This window comes from Apostichopus japonicus, chromosome 11, assembly GCF_037975245.1.
Source record: "Apostichopus japonicus isolate 1M-3 chromosome 11, ASM3797524v1, whole genome shotgun sequence".
Lineage (NCBI taxonomy): Eukaryota > Metazoa > Echinodermata > Holothuroidea > Aspidochirotida > Stichopodidae > Apostichopus > Apostichopus japonicus.
Genome location: NC_092571.1, coordinates 17,283,393 through 17,300,673, shown reverse-complemented (window position 1 = coordinate 17,300,673; position 17,281 = coordinate 17,283,393). Strand labels below are relative to the sequence as shown.

Genomic DNA, 17,281 nt, shown 5'->3' with positions numbered 1-17,281 from the left:
TAGCCATTTAATCGATGACTCTCATCTCGTCACGCAATATTGCAAAACCTCGGCTTGTGCCGCGTTAAGTGGCATTCGTCTTCCTCGCCCGCATTTTACCATTGTTTATATAAGAGACTGACTACCATTGGTCCTAACTCTTTGGGGATTTTCTTTCAATTTCGGTAGATTTAATGATGATTTGATGAGATCTTCAGCTGTAATGTGAACCTGTTTTTTCTCATACTGTCTTATTAATTAATATTGTCCTCATTTTTCTGCCAATCAATCTATCATTAAACAGGAAACTGGGCTGTTAAATATCATTATATCATTTCTTGGAAAACAGATATAGAATATTTATCCCAGATGTTGTGAAGCTTGATGTGATGTTTAAATTAGCTGCGTACTGGTAGGCATGTTGATAATTTTGGACTGGCAGAGCAATTACGGTTAAGGTTCCAGGAAAAAACCATTCCTTGAAAACAAATAAATAAATTCATTCTATAAGTGTAGGGTTTAGTTTACACAGCTTTGAAAGTTTCCGTAATATGGTCTTCTTTATTTTAAGTCAAGAATATTAAGAGATGTACAGTTATGAAAAATGTTTTGCTCCAAAAATTGCATACAAGCTTTCATTGTATTAATATACACATTAAAGCAACAAAAAACACAAAAAAAATTGAGATGTCAGAACTGATCGGACAAACCTTGAAAGTACAGGAGATGTTCACCTCATCAGGGCTAGAATTTCAATATTATTGCCCAAAAATTCTAAAAAATGCAAGTAGTTAGGAAAAATCTACTTGCTAAATTCAAATTCTTACTGGCATTTTGCTGAATTACACCACTGTACACACACATTGGATTACTGTGCAGGGGAATATGGGAGCACCACAATAGTATACTTTCTGTTGATAAGCAGTAATGCTGGGCTTATGTCAGGTAATGAAGTTATTCCAAATCTTTGACTGATGGTGGTTAATTAACTTATCATGAATTTCTGGTTTAATAATCTATACTACAAATAAAATGCCAGGGCCTTTTTTCTTCTGCTTCTGGCAAATAGTGAATGCACGGACATTTGGTCAGTAGATAGCCTGAATTTTGAGTGCCTGCTAAATCGTTGATTGAAGTTTCAATTGTGTAGTGTTTATCATCTTTTTATACAAAAATGTTTTAGGATTTATTTTTCTTATCAAAGCTGCTTAAGATGTTTCTCTAATTGATTTATTAACCGTTGATCTCAATGGATTGCATGCATCCACCTTTCAGTCGAGCAACAAACGAAAAAAGAAGAACGATTTCATTCCGTACCGTGACTCTGTGCTGACGTGGTTGCTAAGGGAGAACCTAGGAGGAAACTCCAAGACAGCCATGGTTGCTGCCCTCAGTCCAGCGGACATAAATTATGATGAAACTCTTAGTACTTTGAGGTTAGAAACGGATAGTTTTTAATCCTTTCATAGACACTTTTTTGTCAGTCAGATTCAAAGAATTTTTTATACTTTGTATGCATTAGGCTGCTTTTTGGCTTGGAAATGTTTCCAAACAAAGTTTTGTACTCTAATTTATATTTAAATACTAGCTCATTATGTTATCACCTCCACTTAATTAATTCCATTGAACCATGATTTTCCATTTTTCCATAATATTTTTTATCAATTTAATATTTAATGAATTATTTTGACACAGTTTGATATGATATAACAGCAAAAATTTTGTACCAATACTGGAATATTAATGTATGATTTTCATCAAAATTTGATTCTTTTGATACATGAAGCACATCATCTCCAAAGATCATGTTGAAGCTGTAATTTAATCAATGTTTCATGCAATTGGGAATATGTGTGAAAAGTATCGTCCAATACTCTGAGATCCAGGGCCCATAAATATATTGTCAGAGATCCTTGTTCGCATGAATAATTTACATTTTAATATAGACAAAAGTATGTATTCTTCCTCTGTTCCCCTGTAAGATGATGTCATTCACCTCACACTGGCCATATTAAGGTAGATTCTGAAATTTATGCAAAATATTCTGAAAAAATCTCTTTTTTTTGGGTTTTGCAACATATCATGGCATGTGAATCATAGGATTTGCATAGAAAGAGAGCAACTTTGACGACAACTGCTAGAAACAGTTTGATTTTTTATGCTGTCGGGGAATCCTTGTTGATAAATTATCTTTGATATATATTATACCGTAGATATGCAGACCGAGCCAAGAGCATCGTGTGTAAGGCTATCGTCAACGAGGATCCGAACGCCAAGCTTATAAGAGAACTGAAGGAAGAAGTCATGAGGCTTAGAGAGATCCTGAAACAGGAAGGGATTGACATCAGTAACGCTAGTCTGACGAGTACCATCGCTCAGAGAATAACATCGCCGTCTAAAGAGAGCGCCCTCGATAGGTTGAAGGTAAGCAGTGGTGGAAAGATGTCTCATGGTATTGCTCAATCAGGTTTCCATAGAAACCATTGTGCACACTGACTATTTCGGGAGCAGACAGCTGTCCATAGATATACTCCGTTATGACTTATTCTTGAGGTTTTGTCGTACGGTCGGTTGTCATCCATTAACAGTATACAAGAATCGACGACGATGATCTAGAAAGACTAATGAAAAATAAAATATATTTTTGAAGTAGAGAACTTTATCTCCAAGGAAAAGAGTTTGCTTAAACAAAGATTTAAAGTTTGTGACAAACAAGAAGAAGGTTCTGTCAGGATGGAAATGTTAGGCCCCCTACTTCATCTACCACTAGTTGTCAACATTGTCTGAAAATTAAAGAGGGCTTGCTAATCTTGTACTTGTCAATACTTCTTTTGAGAAAGAATGTGAGCAGTTTTTCTCTCCCAATTTCTGCGACTTTAAAACAAGAGTTAATTGTTGATGGAAAACTAAAGATCTTCAGTTTTTTCTGCCATTTGTTTCTTGTCAGTTTTGTCACCTGTTGACAGCAGATGAATTGTTTATTCTGCTTGAGAGTGAAGGACACTCGATCCATATCCTGTCTGAGATATTCACCTGAAAGCAGATTAAAATTGTCAAGACACAAAAAATTATATTCATGAAATGTTGATGAGTGTAAATGTTAAAAATGATTGAACGTGAAGGTCATGGCTATTACAATTGAAAGGTCAGAGCAATTTTTAGCCGAAAATTGCCCCAAGAAACATTGGTGGTACTTTGCCCTTAGCGGTTTTTCAAAACTGTGAAGGTGGAAGAGTTAAAACTGATTAATATTTTATTTTCAAATTCTAATGTGAAATTATGCAAAAGTAAAATCCTGTGGAAGCTTGGTGATATAGGATCAATGATGAAAACTAGAATAAATTTTTTAGTAGAGAACTTTATCTCCAAGGAAATGTGGAAGGAAAGAGTTTGCCTAAACAAGGGATTTAAAGTTTGTGACAAACAAGAAGAAGAAGAAGAAAATTCTGCTAGGATGGAAATGTAAGGCCCTCTGATGTCTGCATTGACCTAAACAGGCATTTTGCAGTAGATAAGTAGTTTGATAACAGTCTTTTTCTCCCAAAGAGTTATATAGTGTCAGAATTCATATCTAAAAATATCCCTTACCATGACAACAACTTATCAATTTAAAGTTAAGAAGTGTTTTCAGTTGGTAATAATGTTGATTATCTTACTAAAATATGGAACAATTTCTTCAGAATGAAAGACACCACCTATCCATATTTTAATCAAAAGTTGTCCCGCTCTCAAAATCGGATGTCCATATCGAAACACTTGCACGACTAACGAAAGCCTCCCCGGGCTCTACTGTACCTCAGTTTGGTCCATGTTGATGACATCGACAGTATGTTTAGAGAATACTGTTAACCAGCTTCCCCCACCCCCCCCCCCCTAAAGAAAACAAGGAGTTTATTTACCCACAAGATATAAAGTTACAGGATAAACAGTCAAACTTAAAAAAGGAAAAATGTTGTAATTATTTGTCAACACATTTGTTCCAACATGGCCAAACTGGACCAAAATTCACCACTCTTGGTCTGTTTGGGTATGATTGGCTTTTCAGGGAGGGAGGGACGGAGGGACGGAGGGAGGGAGGGAGGGAGGGAGGGAGGGAGGGAGGGAGGGAGGGAGGGAGGGAGGGAGGGAGGGAGGGAGGGAGGGAGGGAGGGAGGGAGGGAGGGAGGGAGGGAGGGAGGGAGGGAGGGAGGGAGGGAGGGAGGGAGGGAGGGAGGGAGGGAGGGAGGGAGGGAGGGAGGGAGGGAGGGAGGGAGGGAGGGAGGGAGGGAGGGAGGGAGGGAGGGAGGGAGGGAGGGAGGGAGGGAGGGAGGGAGGGAGGGAGGGAGGGAGGGAGGGAGGGAGGGAGGGAGGGAGGGAGGGAGGGAGGGAGGGAGGGAGGGAGGGAGGGAGGGAGGGAGGGAGGGAGGGAGGCAGTAGAGGGGGGAGGGAGGGAGGGAGGCAGTAGAGGGGGGAGGGATTGGTTGCATTCTCCAGACTGCAATCTAGTTAAACTCCTAGTAGCAACATTGGACATGGTCGGTGAATTCTCAATCAATTAATTCCAAGGAGATGTATGTCATTTGTTTGACTCAGTGGAGTGGCTTGTATGGGAATTAATTGTGACTTTAATGAGTGGGATTTGTTTCGATTAGTGCGCTCTTGACATCTGCTACATGTTAGAGGAGGTCAAATTCTAGCGAAGCATCGGCTACGTTGCTCTCCCGATAATTAGAAATGACAAGGTTACCCATTCTTTCTTTCTTTCATCGACCAATCGCAAAGGCTGTCTCCTTCAATATGTAGTTCAAGCTGTTATGATTTGTTCATGACATCGTCGTCAAGTCGAAGGAAAGTGTTTATAAAGGGTTACGTGTTCACCCTGACATCAACTACATTCAAGTTCACAGAATGTAGGGCTAGTGGCTGTTTGTTTCATGAGTAATTAGTCATAACGAGGCTTCCCAGGATTTTTGTGTGTTCTGATGAGGCAACGGCAAAGATATTGACATCATTAGGCCCCCTGAGTGGGGTTCAAGGGCACAGCATAGGCAAGGAATCAGTTATTTATTAGTTAATTACTAAATGAGGGACATTAAGGTGTAAAATTTGTAAGGTGGTATGAATGTTTGTGGTGGTAGTAGTTTTTTGGGAAGAAGGCTAGAACTGAATAAAAAATATGGGAAGAGTTGAAATATCCATTTGTTACTGGGAATAAATAGATTACTGGTAAAGTTACCTTACATCTTACATCCCTATCCAAGAATTTTGAGGGTAAACAGATGCATTGGTACCTCTCCTCCTTTAATACTCTGGTGTGGGAAAAAGCACTTGAAGCTGAACTAACCTATATATCAATGTATAAATATTAATTGATCATTCTGTGACTTTAGATACTACCCAATATACACAAGAAAACTGAAACAGTCTCATCAGACCTTAATAATAAATTTCCATCTGTCTAGATCAACGTTGAAAGGGTTTTCTTTAATTTAGCCAGCGTGATGGCCAAAAGTGTATATATCAAAAAATGATAAATTTTAGCAGAATTTTGCAATATAAAACACTTTCTAAGCAACGTCAATCACTGAAACATTGATCGAAAGAAGTAAGATAAATCGATTAGGATAAAATGGGAGCTTATTCTTTCAATGTCGTATCTGACTCACAAAGAGTTCTCTATAAACGGCGAGCCAGTATGAAAGTAATTGTTGAATTTATTCCTATCGATATTCCCCATCGACAGATATCTAATTGTTAGACAGAGGCAGTTTCAAGGTTAACTATCTAATCCTACAGCGATGACATCAATAATTCTTTCATCTTCCATTGTAAACCGTCGTAACAAAAGTACATGGATTATATTTTTATATCAAGGTTACCGTTCATTAACTTTGGCGACGTTGTACTTCAATATCGTCTTTTTTTCGTGAAGGACATTTCAGCCTGCAGTGCTCTCATTAGTTGTGTTTATAGCAGTATCATGCAGTGATATCATATATGTAACACAAAGTGTATTAATGACTGATTTGTGGAGTGGTGGCTCATAGCTATGTAGTTAAGTACAAAGTTTGTAGAGGAATCAATCAGTGTTTGGCAAGACTGTTTTTCAGTGGGAGTGTGGGGGGGGGGGCAGGGAAGGAGAAGAATAGGTTACTTTGTACATTACACATTATATTGAAGCCAGTGCTTTACCATATAATTTTAGTTCCTATTTGTGTGAAACTCCATTCCACTTATTACTAGAAATATCTGATCTAGTTAAAAGAAATATAAAAAAAAATATAGCATATTTATTGACGGTAGTTGTAGGTTTCAAATTTGGCATTTAAAACTGGAAACTTGATCACTTCATTATAAGTAATTGTGGGTTTGAAGCTTGGCCTTTAAAAATGGTAAACTTGATCAAGTCATTGTGGGTAGTTCTGCGTTCGAAACTTGGCCTTTAAAAATAGAAACTTGATCACTTCATTATGGGCATGCTGTGGGTTCGAAACTTGACCTTAAAAAGTGGAGACTAGTTTAATATCCCTGCAGTCAGTTGTGGGTTAGATACTTGGTTGTCAAAGAAAGAAACTGGCTCATGTCATTGTGAGCTGTTGTTGGTCAATTTGAAACTTGGCCATTAAAAAATATAACATGCTAGCTATTATGGGAAGATGTGGACTTGAAGTCAGCCTTTGAAAGTGAAAATTGGGTATAACAGTCAGGCAGAACAAAGGTTTGTTTCTACCCTTTGTTTATTACATATCAGAGCCACATAATACCACCTTGTTATGATACATACAGCTCTGATACTGTATCACTGTCATCTACTTCACCCGCAGGAATCTGAAAAGTTGATCGCAGAACTCAACGAAACGTGGGAAGAGAAGCTGAAGAAAACTGAAGATATTCGTCTACAAAGGTGAGAACAATAAGCCATTGTTTCAGAAAGAAAAGCTGAATGAATATTAAACAATAGCAATTGTTATTTCAGCAGTCCCTATTGTGTGAAATGTTGAGCACAAAACATTGTCCTAAGTATGCTACCCCTTTATAGCATCCGGGTTTTTAAAAAAGTTCCTACCTTTAGATAAAAAATGTTTTAAAAAAATAAAAATGGCTTAAGTCATACTTCCTTTTACAGATTTATTTAGGTAAGGAAGGCTACCATGAAAAAATGTGAATGCAAAATTTTTTATTAAACTTTAATGTGAATGCCATACAAATACATATTTAAAATTAGTCAAGTAAAGACTGGAAAGATAGTATGAAATTATTGTGGTCAATTTAGCATATAGTCTAGCAATTTTTTAGAAATTTTTGTTTTTGAAGAACAGAGCCGCAGGTTTGATAATGGAACATCTGCAACATATTACTAAGGCAAATTCAAGACAGGTTTTGGACTCATTAATGGTCGTGTTATTCACCAGAAGCAATGTCGAGTATTGTTTCTATCGCCACAGGGAGGAAATGCTAGCTGAAATGGGCGTGGCCATACGTGACGGGACAACTGTAGGCGTCTTTTCCCCCAAGAAGGCCCCACATCTTGTCAACTTGAATGAAGATCCATTTATGTCCGAGTGTCTGCTGTACTACATCAAAGAAGGAACGACGAGGTAAAAATAAACTACGTGCGTCAGATTTAGCCTCGCAGAGTTAGAATGGGATGGAATGTGAATAATGTTTGGAATTTACATCAATTTTTTTCTCTGAGTGTTGTTGTTTCCTTTTTCACATTTTGTTTATATATTTTTTTTAAATATGTGATGTGCTTTTGGCAATATTGGATCAGTTTCAATGGTTTAATATTTCTGGTGATATAACTTTATTTTAAATTAGACAATACTTATTTATTATTCTTGATTATTTTTTAAATTTATATTTATGTATGGTTGTACCTGTTACATTGTTCCACCTCAACTTTTCTATTCCAGTTTAAAATTTCGATCGAAATGTAAAGTTTTAGTTTCCCTTCATACATACGTAATTTAACTTGTACAAGATATAAAGAATAATGTTAAATTGTTTACAGTACATATAATTAGTATGTTACCAACAACATTATGGAAGTGGAGGAAACGTGACATTAGCGTTTAACATGTTAGCTATTTGCCTGCATTTCTTGAACGTCATAAAACATCTCAATTCTGGTTACTCATTTCCCACTGCTGAATGCTTCACAAGTGTCTATCGTTGAAACAATAGAATCTTTCAAAATTCAACGAGAGGACAGCATTTAGGAATTCAATAAATTAAAGGTATTTTTAAGTTTTTACATAGTGATTCGTAAACATTGCAATGTACCATTTCAAAGTCATTCTTGAATGAAAAGAAATTTTTAGTTTACATAATAAACACTTTACTTCTTTTCTGAATACAAACGGGAAAACTTCCGTCTCTGAGAATTTATATAAATAATTTCAGAAGACTAAGCTAGGACCTCTTTCAACGACGGGGTCGATATCTATTATGTATCATCGTACATTTTACTTATAGGGTGGGATTAGCTAACTTTATAATCGTACATTTTACTTATAGGGTGGGATTAGCTAACTTTATAATCGTACATTTTACTTATAGGGTGGGATTAGCTAACGAGAAGGTCCTCCAAGATATTCAGTTAAGTGGACCAGAAATCAAAGAAGAACACTGTAGGTTTGAGAACAAGAACGGCGAGATAACCCTCGTTCCATTTGAAGGATGCACCTGCTTTGTTAATGGAAAACAGATTGCAGAACCATTCCCACTGAAAACTGGTAAGGCTCTTTTAAACCGATTAAATTTTTAATATTCCCTCGTAAAAGTCATCGCGAACGTTTGATACAAAACTTCACGCAATTTCTTTATATTACTGGATTGCAGTATCGATTTTGATCATTACCCTGTTTATCCAGAACATAAAATACTATTTTCACTTTATGCAAATTTATGCAAGTTTATGCAAATATCATCATTATGCATATACAGTATCAAAATGTACATGAAACCTTCTTGACTTGATCAAGCCTTTTTCTGACCAAGGTCATATACTTCCTTCTATAGTTGTTAATTAAACTTAGGAACGAAACTCAAAGCTGTTACACTCACTTCTCAATGCACCTTTATGTTTTTTTCGACATACAATACATACTAACTTCTTGTCAAACCATACAATAGCCATTCTTCTCAAAAAGTGCTATCCTTGAAATATCTAGCGCCCACACCTTTCGTGTTCTTTTCTCCCTTGGAGCTTTGGATTCTGCACCAATCATTGCAAGCCCCCGACGACATAAAACTGGTTTTAAACATTCACCAGCCATTCAGAACCAATTTGCGGAGACTTCATAACTTCTCCCTTTGCCAACTTTATAATGCTCTGTTTCTTTCAATCCCCCCCCCCCCCCTTTCAGGATACAGAATCATCATAGGTAAATACCACGTCTTTCGGTTTAACAACCCGGAGCAGCTGAGGCAGGAACGTGAGAAGTCACCTCACTCGACCCCCACCAACACCCATCTCACCCCTGCAGGGGACGGACCAGAGATGGTGGACTGGTCGTTCGCACAGACAGAACTTCTCCAGAAACAGGGGATTGACATTAAAGAGGAGATGCAGCAAAGGTTAGTTTTTTTAGTAAATTCTGTTTTAAATTCCCAAAGATGGCGTACTTTATAATTCCGATGCTTGTGTTTGTAAGTACCTCTGTTGGGCAAATACCTGAATTCAAAGTGTGTGATCGATTGCATAGCATAACAGCAGATGCTTCAGCGTATCAAAAATGTCCGAAAAGTTTATCAGGATGAATTGAATTAACTAGGTTTAAATACATAGATTCTTTTAGATGACATTTATTGCCTGTTGTTTAAAAAAATAATTTCCACGATCTGTGTTTAGAGTTTTTATTGATTACAAGTCATTTATCATGCTTTGTCAACTCCAGCAAAATATTTTGTGTTCTGTTGTCATGGTAACATTTCATCCATTATAAGAGTCTTCTTGTTCAAAGGTTGCTTGCCCTGGAAACACAGTTCAGGAAAGAAAAAGAAGAGGCAGATCTGCTCCTGGAGCAACAGAGACAGGTGAGTCATCAGTCTATATTTAGACATCGGATAAACAAATGTCATATCTTCATATCAGAGCATCGTGGTCACATGGTATACGGCTATAGTAAATCAAAGGATTGCTGGTTCGAGTCCCGGTTGAATCATTATGTGTTTGTCCAGGTGTATAAATGGGGACCTGTCAAGTGCTTAACCTAGTATTAAATAGGGTTGAGTGTGCTGGATATCGGTTGCACCCTATGGGATGTCACCCACAGGGATGCACAGGATAGTCGGTCGCACTGTGATGTCCAGGAGCAACTGTTTGAATTGTGCATGCTTGGGTGTGACAAGTTACCAGCGACCAGAGGTTAGCTGTTTTAATGTTGGTGTGAGAATTGCCTTGGCCTTAAAAAAGGACTCTAAAGCAACTATAACTAAATATAAGAAAGTTTGTAGCACAAAGTACCACTGAAAATAAACAAAATCTAAGTGTCTAAAACTTTCCTTGGTTTAAATTTTCTTGTGTCATCAGAATGGAGAATATATAAATGTATGGAAGAGTGAATTGTACTTTGGTCTCTTTTAGTAATAGACACCCATGTGCAAAACCACATGGGTTTTATCCGTGGGATTTATCCACAAGGTACAATTCAACAGTGTAGCTGAGAGAGAAGGAGATTATTAATGAGATTAAATTATTCCATTACCACTGTAAACTAGAAATATGGCAAAACAAATGCTGAGCTATCTTGTGAATTTTTGTTATCCTAAAATTTAAAGTTGTTTTTCTTGACGGATGGATGCTTTTGACATGATATAAAGTTAGTATAACTAGTATAAAATTAAATTGGAAATACTAATTACATTCCATCTGTATCAGTCTTTTACATAATCTTATATTAAAACTCTTCAAGTATTGGATTGGAAAATATGCGACATTTTGAGTAGACTGAAACGGCTTAAATATTTTGATGTTCTTTTAAAGCTACCCTACCCATTAAAGTATCGCAATACAAAAGCACCTTTCTGCCATTTTTCCTTCAGGATTATGAAAGTCGCCTGCTGGCCCTCCAGAAGCAAGTCGAGGAGGTGACCCTCCTGTCGGGAAACACCACCCCGGGGAGCCTGAGCTGCGATGAGGACGATGATCACATCGAGAGTAAGTTCATGACCATTCTCTTCCTTGCAGCGGTGTTCTGGTATATTTATCAATTTTCGCTGATTATCATTTCGTTTCTGTTTCTCGTGAGTTGTTATCTGGTCCTGAAAACAGAGATGAGGTGACATGCGGCCCAGAGAGGGGTGCGGAAAGGTTAGAGAGACAAAAGAGTCACTTACCACCCCCCCCCCCGATGAAAATTTGTACCTATATTGAAAGCACAATCGAAGAGGTAGTGTGTCAAAAGTTGTGGAAAAAATGCTATTAAGGGCATTTATATGACCTTCCCACCTGCAAGACAAAGCTAACAAATTTCGACAAAAAAAAGTCGTTTTTAATGTGTGGTGTGTTTTCTCAAGAACTGTTGGTAGATTTGTCAAAATACATTGGGGTAAGTACTCTTGGTTAACTGAGAAGAAAGTTTTGAGAAATATATCGAGCTTTTATCCAACGTTTACTAAAACACATTGTTGATACTGCTAGAAGTATAATTCACAATCTTATGAAAGTCAGAGGCGCTCATCTTGTTTCCTTGGCAACTTCATTGATTAATTTGTGTTATTTCTAGTACCCGTCGCTGAGGCTTCCACTTTACGATGCTCTCAAGTTACTCGTAGCGTCCTTGGAATCAAGCTCGATATATTTCGTGCCGGTATCCCATCATGCTTTGGGTATAATTTACGAGTTGCACGCCTCTCTATGGTCGCTTGTGAAATGTCAAAAAAAATAAATTCAAGCAGCTACATTCTGTATAAACTTGTAACCAGAAACCAAATAAGAAATTAGATTAGGAATAGTTTCGTTCTTAATTTCACAAGTCGGTGTCGGTGACAAAAATTGTAGATCTTTTTTACTAACATTTTTCAGAAAATTTATGTTCATTGAGTTACTTTTTTCTGTTTTTCAGTTTTCATCCGTATATGATTTCAGTTTTGATGTGATTTTGCTACAAACGATATATACATATATATATATATATATATATATATATAAATCTGTTGGAGTTGTTTGAATTTTTCTTTACTTCAGACCAAAATACAGTTTTCTTTTCAGTTACAGTAATTATTATTAATAACGGTATTCAGACAATCTTAATATTTATTTACATACATTTCTGTTCCTTTTTTCTCTACATTTTATTGTTGACTGCTCACTTTATCTCAGTTAATTTAGCAATAATTTATACAACTTTAATAATTCAATTTCTACTGATTTTGTTACTTACAATTTTTATTATTGTTTTGACTGGAAACTGTCGTTGAAAATAGGCAAAAACCAGCAAAAAAAGAAGAAAAATATTTCATGACAGATCGATGTAAAATTAGGATTAGAGAGTAAAAAACACATGCTATCCTCATATGGGCTAGGTGGGAGAGCTGGGGGTGGGGGGGGGGTAGGGGGAGGTAGAGATTGTAATTTGAACAGTACACCAATAGTTGGTGGAACAAATTATTCCAAAACTATTATTAAAATAGACGAACTAAATCGTCTTTAGATCTCAGATTTAAACACAAAGTATGCAATCAGGAATATTGTCTTGTGTTTTCAACCGATGATGCACAAAGTTTTTCAGGTGACCAATGAAAATGGGACATGGGTTTTTGGAACAATATACCTTTAGCTACCTCATGGGTAAATTAGTTATCATCATTCCCCCCTCCCCCCTGCCCCCTTCTTCTCACACAAATGAGTTGCTCTGAGGGGGTCTGTGTAATATTTCTAGTCCTTTTGGTGTTCTGTTGATCTGGGTGATAAAAGGAGCATGAAGGGAGCCAATGGGGAGAGCTTTGGGAACATAACATTTTAGGACCAAAAAATTCAAAAATTCAAAAATATGATATTACATTAATTTAACATGGTCCATCCTTCCATAAATAGCTGACTTTGGTAAGAGTCTTTCTGGCAACACAAATGGTACATTTACACAGTTTTAAGGAAAAAAGTACCAACAAACATTGCTCATCGTTATGTGCAGAAGGGAAAAAAAACCTTTTTGCTAGAAGAATGCTAAGTTTTTGAATTGTAAACGTTTAAAGGTTGTTTTAAGAAATGTCGGTTCGATCAAGTTAGTCGTGCACTAGTTTGACCATCCCATTCGTTTCCCTTCTGTTTTTACCGAAAGTTGTCAGAAAGACTAATTGTTACGTTGTCTGATGGAACAAGCTGCAGATCACTGCCCATGTGACTTTAGGAGGTCATTTGGTCAAGTTCTTTATACTTCACTTTTGTGAATTATCGCACCACAATTCTACCATCAGATCAAACATCAGCAAACGCTTCCAACATCTCTGATCATAGCAAATTGTGTTTTAAAAAAGACCCCAACAATACAGAAGACTATTTTGACATGTGTGCTTCAAGTGTTCCATAGTGATCTGAAAGCGCAATTTAAATCAATTTCTTTGGTTGAAAATATGGTTTTTGGTTTAAGAAAATGGTTTCATGGTAATTTACATTTGGTGCTATATGTTTTACAAGTGCCTTTTCTTGTGTCATAATATAAGTTTAAAAAAAAAACTGTCCATAAGATTAATTTTTTGTGTTAGTGTTTCTTGTTTTGGTTCAAGTAGCCATGGAAACAGATTCTTGTGAGATCGTCATTGGTATCTTGATATTTTTGAAAGAAAAGCTTTATAATTACACATTCTCAGTCAGTAGGGACAACTTACTCAATTTGTTATGAGAAAAATTCAAGATCATTTTTATCAAATTGCATTTCAAGAAAACAATCATAAATGTTTTGAGGAAATCATCTCATTTTGTGATCTGGCAGGGGAGCTTAAATGTGAGGGTGGTGATGGTGAGGGAGTTGGGGGGGGGGAGGAGGTGAACTGGGTTAGATGGTTACATTAATCTCAAGTTAAAATCTTCAAAGTAGATGAGCATGATTTATTTGTTGTCTTTGGTTTTAGTAATTTTGAAATATTCAGCAAGTCAGAGGTATTCATTGAAACTTCTTCATGTATTTAAGTGCAATATGTGAGTATCCATCCTGATAACAGTAGGTTACGAATATTCATTATTTAAATTATTTCATCCTCTTAAGTATTCAGTTACATTAATATGCAAGTTGTTGTTGTTATTGTTGGTGTTTTTTCTGTTGTGTTTTTATGATTAAGTAGTATCATATTTAAAATATATATATCTGCTTTATGCCAACAACAATTTCACTTATCCCTCTATGCCAAACAGTTTTTCTTGTGCTTCCAAAAGTTTATGTATGCTGTTCAGTTGCCTTTAGAAGAATTAATTTGGTAGAATTTTTGGTCTATTTGAGATGGGTGTTTTTTCCTTCTTAGTTTTAATATTTTATTGGAGGTGGAGCAAGGTGGGGGTGGAGAGGGGGGCACTGGGAGGGGGAAGTGGGAGGTAAGGTGCAACTACCTTAATGATACTCTGTTTCTCCTCCCTTAAAATTGTAAACTGGCTATGGAGAACATTATAATTGTTAGTTTGGTACAAAAAAAAATGTTTCATACCTTGATAAAAATTTAACAAGAATACGCCATCTTACTTGAGATGGTATTTTTGTACGTATTAAACCTAGAACTGCTTCTAGGCAGTGTTCCTTTCTTCCTAAATTCTGTGGTCAGTATCTGTACTAATTACCACCAGATAAATTAATTAATTAAAAATTAATATCTTTGATTGGGTTTCATCGATTAAAATGAAACCTGACGTTTCCTAAATTTTCATTATTTATTGTGTGTCAGTGATACCTGAAATAGTCAAATTGTGACAGGAAATGTGTACTAAAAACCATCAATTTGTGGTCGAGTTTTGTGTATTTATTTTCTAAAGTGAACCTGCAGTGACTTGCTTCAAGAACGAGTTTGGTTTCAAAGGATACTGTATTTTTTCCCCCTCCACACCACAGCCTGAAGCTGTTCAAAATGTTAGTAGCCAGCTCTGTTGCTAGGCTACAATCTTTGAGTTTTTGTTCTTGGTTACACAAAAGCTTTTACATAAATGTTTAAATTATTGATAGTGAAGGATTAATTTGTTCATTCTATTTTTGGTTCTTCTCCCAAATGTTGCATATTTCCAACTTATATTGGTTGTTTGCCCTATTGCAAATCAGCTATTGCCACAGCTAGCTGTTAATGTCAATGCCTCATCTTAGATCTAGCATATTGTAAGCCTGGCATTAAATGTCACTGTGAATTTGGCACCTTAGGTTGTGCAACGTGTAAGCTCAAAGATATGTATGTACAGAGCATCTCCTTCAACTGAAACAGAACTACAACACCATAACACCGTCTTTCTTTGTGGTGTTTGACACCTTAACTAAAACCCTGTTTTTGTTCAAAACTTATAACTTGCTTTACTTTGTTGCATCCGCTAACATCCAATTTGCCTGGCCGTCTGCAAAAGTTGCATCTGGATGAGTCTCTATTAAGTTCAAAAACTGTTTTGTTAGTTTTGATCAAGTATAAATCGTGTTACCATGGATACGTACTAAAACTTTGAAGCCAATCTCTGATCACTCACGCAGGTTTTGATCACAAATTGTTTTAAAAGTTAAGTTTCCTCTCAAAAGTTTGCAGACAAATCCATTTGAGCAGTACTCTGTCATTCCTTTTTCATATTTTTTTATGTCATTTTAAAGCTTTACAAAAATGTAAATAGCAAAAAGAGATTTTATAGAAATAAATGTATAGCTCACAATCCATTTGTCTTTGTCTGAATCAAATTTTTAATCATTTAAGAAAACAGCTTGTAGTATTTAGTGTTTAACAATGTCCGTGTTTCCATGAAAACTGACTTAATTTAAATGCCCACAAAAACAATGGAACATTTGATATCATTTAAAATTGTTTTCGGTTCCAATTCCATTGACGATTAAACAATTAACACTGGTTGTCTTCAATTTCCCAAAATCCACCCCCCCCCCTCCCAATTGTAATTTGGATCGGTGCAAATAGAAATCTCAGTTCTTTTGCACATTACACGTTTAAATGTTTTACCAAATGTCGGTCGTTTATATCTTGCAATTTATCTTGTTCACTTTTGCTATTTTGAGACGAACAAATTTCATCTATGAGCACCAATGTTTGAACCGTTTGCCGAAGAATTGAAACAATGAAGTAAATACTGACCGTGCCTTGCTAGATCCCTGTTTGATGGTTTACATTCCAGACTAGTATCTAGCATATTTTTTTCTCAACCTGCTTGGATTTCCTGTCTTGGTCCCAGCTCCCCCCTCCCATCCCAACCCGGGGAGGGTTGAATATCTGAACATACAGGTTCTTTATTTTATACCATTTGATGATGGGAATAATTTTATACCACAAAATATGAAAATAACAACTAAACATATATCCATTATAAAAAGGTTAATTCCCATTGACCCTTAATAAAGCATGTCAACAGGAACATCCTATCTCACTCAAGGGACTTTAAATCTCATTAACCTAAATTTCAAAGAATCATCCTCCTAAAACCTGACCCATCAAAAGTATTTCAATTTACCCATAATGCATCACTGGTGATGTCAGGACCACACACACAATTATCCTAGGATATTAATGACAATTGTTATCCCAAAAATGTCTTCCCTCCCTGTTTGTGTCGAGAGATTGGAAGATGCCTGCCGTGACTCACATACTCTGAACACTTGCAAGGAAGCCCGAACCATTCTCGTTATAAACTGGGGAGCCGCACGCACCACGCAGCTGATAACAGAGGATATAATTAAACTGAAGGACTGGATTGATGAGTCATCGTCTTCTTTTCTCGTCAGCCTCTCGTTTAAACATCATCTGAGAGAGGGAGGATGGGAAGCAGGGAAAATCGAGATCATTTCGTCCATGTCAGCTAAATGGATTATTCAGCTTGGCATTTAAGGTCTCATGCAATAGATATTGTCATGAGCTATTCCTGTGTTTTAATTGTTTTAATTTAACAGATTCAGCAGTTGTTGTTGCTTCTATGATATTGTAATATGCCTTCATGGAGGGTCGGGCATAAGACGTAATGTTACGTTGTGTCGATACTCAATTGTCCAAATTTTATATTTTTAATAAATTCAAACAAAGTCAGTTTTATTCTGACTGTCAAATGAATGAATATAATTTCCATTCATACAAATTTTGTAACATTTCAACATTATTGTCATTATTAAAATTAAAATTCCTTGTAACAAGTGCTATATATAGC

At 36.4% G+C, this 17,281-nt stretch overlaps 1 protein-coding gene across 9 annotated transcripts in view; it reads left to right on the top strand.

Moving 5' to 3' along the window:
• LOC139976217 (kinesin-like protein KIF1A) overlaps positions 1-17,281 on the top strand; it is a 97,819-nt gene that overhangs the window by 47,870 nt on the left and 32,668 nt on the right. For all 9 annotated transcript variants that reach the window (XM_071984775.1, XM_071984779.1, XM_071984774.1 and 6 more), the window contains 8 exons: positions 1,255-1,415; positions 2,193-2,403; positions 6,783-6,862; positions 7,404-7,556; positions 8,521-8,696; positions 9,330-9,540; positions 9,927-9,999; positions 11,008-11,122. In XM_071984775.1, coding sequence (XP_071840876.1) covers positions 1,255-1,415; positions 2,193-2,403; positions 6,783-6,862; positions 7,404-7,556; positions 8,521-8,696; positions 9,330-9,540; positions 9,927-9,999; positions 11,008-11,122 — 1,180 coding nt within the window. The remainder of the gene's footprint in view (positions 1-1,254; positions 1,416-2,192; positions 2,404-6,782; positions 6,863-7,403; positions 7,557-8,520; positions 8,697-9,329; positions 9,541-9,926; positions 10,000-11,007; positions 11,123-17,281) is intronic.